This window comes from Myotis brandtii, unplaced genomic scaffold (assembly GCF_000412655.1).
Source record: "Myotis brandtii unplaced genomic scaffold, ASM41265v1 scaffold85, whole genome shotgun sequence".
NCBI lineage: Eukaryota > Metazoa > Chordata > Mammalia > Chiroptera > Vespertilionidae > Myotis > Myotis brandtii.
This window is the reverse complement of record NW_005371454.1, coordinates 325,772-328,387: the sequence shown is the minus strand read 5'-3', so window position 1 is coordinate 328,387 and position 2,616 is coordinate 325,772. Positions and strand designations below refer to the sequence as shown.

General features: G+C 37.0%; 1 protein-coding gene across 1 annotated transcript in view; it reads right to left on the bottom strand.

Annotated features, from left to right (window-relative positions):
- LOC102262569 (pleckstrin homology domain-containing family G member 5-like) overlaps nucleotides 1-2,409 on the bottom strand; it is a 32,331-nt gene extending 29,922 nt beyond the window's left edge. Inside the window, 1 exon segment of the mRNA XM_014532159.1 lies at nucleotides 2,353-2,409. Within this exon segment, the coding sequence (XP_014387645.1) occupies nucleotides 2,353-2,409 (57 nt within the window).
- Between the last annotated feature and the right edge of the window lie 207 nt (nucleotides 2,410-2,616).

Sequence of the window (2,616 nt, the reverse complement as noted above, 5' to 3'; positions counted from 1 at the left end):
TGTGTCCATCATTTTACTTTTTATCCAATCCCAGGGGTTTCCCCTGCTTTGCTTTATCCCTCCTCCTTAATCTATCACCAATGAATTTCATGTAACCCACCTACGTCCCTCCTTTGATTGCAAATGTATAAATACAAATGTAACCCTGCCATTCTCCAGAGCATTATCTCAATTCCTTGAGGTTCTGCTTCCTGGCATATGTCAACAGTTTGGCTCAAATAAACTCACAAAAATTCTTTACAGGTTTCAATGGTGTTTATGTTAACAATAGAAACTTAATAGAGGGTAACTGGCAAGGACAAATTCTGAAAGTCTGAACAAATCTCTTAGTTTCAGCAGAGCATCACACACAAACTTAACACAACACTAATTTATTGTAGTCTTATCTCACAGAAGAAGTAGGTGGCGCTTGAACATCAATTAGAAGAAAGTGCTGTTAGTTTTATTTGCCCAGAGTGATTTTATCCTATTAACAGTGGAACTTATGGAGTGAACACTGCATTTATGTGGTACTCACTGTTATTAGAAAAGCTTCTGGTTCATTAGCTCTTCTATGAGGATGGAAGCTCAGATAGAGTCTTTAATGTATGGTAGATTTTAGAACCCCCAATGACAATCGGATTAATTTAGCCTGCAATGTTATATGCCACCATTACTATGCAGGGGAGACATTTCCAACATGGATACCTAACTAGTAACAAGTTAATATCTTAAATTAATACCTCAAACAGAATTAATAAGCCCACAGGCAATAACTCCCTTTTGTTGTACACTGGACACACATTTCAGTTTAAATAAATGCCATTTGAATGTTTTGGATCTCCTATTTGTTTTGGAATGGCATGACCCTCTTTGACTTTGGAAATGATCGTTTCCTTTTCTTCTGCTGAATGAATTTAATCACAGTCATAACATTTATCAGTTCAAAACATCCAGTGTGGAATACAGTAATGTTTATCAGTAAGGCTTAAAAATTATTTTTAAAAGTTTACCTTCTGCCTCACCACCCAACCTAAATATTTATTTTACCAGCCTGCCTTAATTTTTCAACCCAATACTTTGGGTTAAAGTATTATTTTCTACAAGGCTTTTTGAGAATGAATATATGGTACATAGAGGAGATAAAATAGAGCTTACCATTAAGCAGGCACCCAATAAATGATTGCTGGATGAAATGTTCATTAAATGGCATTGCTCTTAAACGTGTTGGTTTGGGTTAAATCCTCAGATTAAGATGATAAAGAAAAATCCAAGGATGATGGAATAAACACAGAAGATTGCCAATAAACTGGGGCAGGACCAGAACAGGAAGTATGTGAGCACTGAGGACTATGAGTACCTACTAGATTTAAGCTTCAAAAATGGAGGAATCTTGGCTGACCTCCTCAAAGATACCCGTTTCCAGGAACAGTGTGTGGCAACTTACAATGTGTTCAATAAAGACATTTGGTATAATTGAAGGTAAAATTCATTCACATCAAAGTTTTATACACATGTGTAGTGGTACTGAGGGCAAAATACAAGTAATGATTACAGAGACTGAGAAACAGAAAATGGGCCAAAGACTCAGCAGAAAATAAGGGTCTTTATGTTAAGAAGAACTAGGAAAGACAGAAATGGGCCAAATAGTCCGTAAATGCAAAAGAAAAAAATGGTGAGTAGTGACAGAAGGCAATTAAGATTTTCATCTTACACTTTCCTAAGGGCTCAGTGTTCATCCTGAGTATACACAGTATTTGCCAGCTATAGTGTGGAGAACTTTTATTCATTATATCACTTAATTCTAACAATTATGAAATTATGTCTATTATCAGTGCTTTGGTTTTCTTGTCTCTAAAATGCAGATGATAATAAATTTTTTCTTCTAAATTTTCTATAATGTGACTAACTTTTAAAGTGAAAAGGAGTAAAGAAAATATCAGATGTAGTTCTAAATAGAAACATCAGCACTGGCGACAGCTACATCATAGCAAGTTACTAGATTTGTTCCCAGGTAAAACTAGGAAGAAGGGATTATCACTCTACAGGAAATAAGTTTGTGAGCAGATGCTCTCCATTACCATGGTAACTGAGAGGGGTTTTGTTTTTGTTTTTGTTTTTACTTCCCTGAGATGCAGCACCAAATAAAATCCATACTGGAAATGTGTCTTCAATCACTCGAATGCCCTTGTAAAAGAATCACAACCAACGGCCAATTCTTCATAGCCTTAACCCCCTGGTAAAGCTGAGGACCATGAGAAGAGTAAGGTGGGACAAACTTTTGATTTAGTGAGTTAGCATTGGTGGAGCTGTGGAGCCTTGAATGTTATCTTGGCCCAGCACTGATCATCTGTAGGACCATGGACAATTTACCTGACTTCTCTGAACCTCCGTTTCCTCACCTGTTACCTGCAGCTCACGAGTTGACATGAGAACTCAGGACACAATAGCATGAAAAGTGCTTAGCACTGTTCCAGGCCCCCAGTGAGAGCTTAATAAATCCAGCTGGTCCTATTATGGACTATTTCATTTCTTCCATTCCTCCCACAAATGTGTATTGATTGCCAACTCTGTTACAGGCACTCTTCTAAACACTGGGAATACAGCAGAAAACGAAACAAATAAAAATTATGGTGC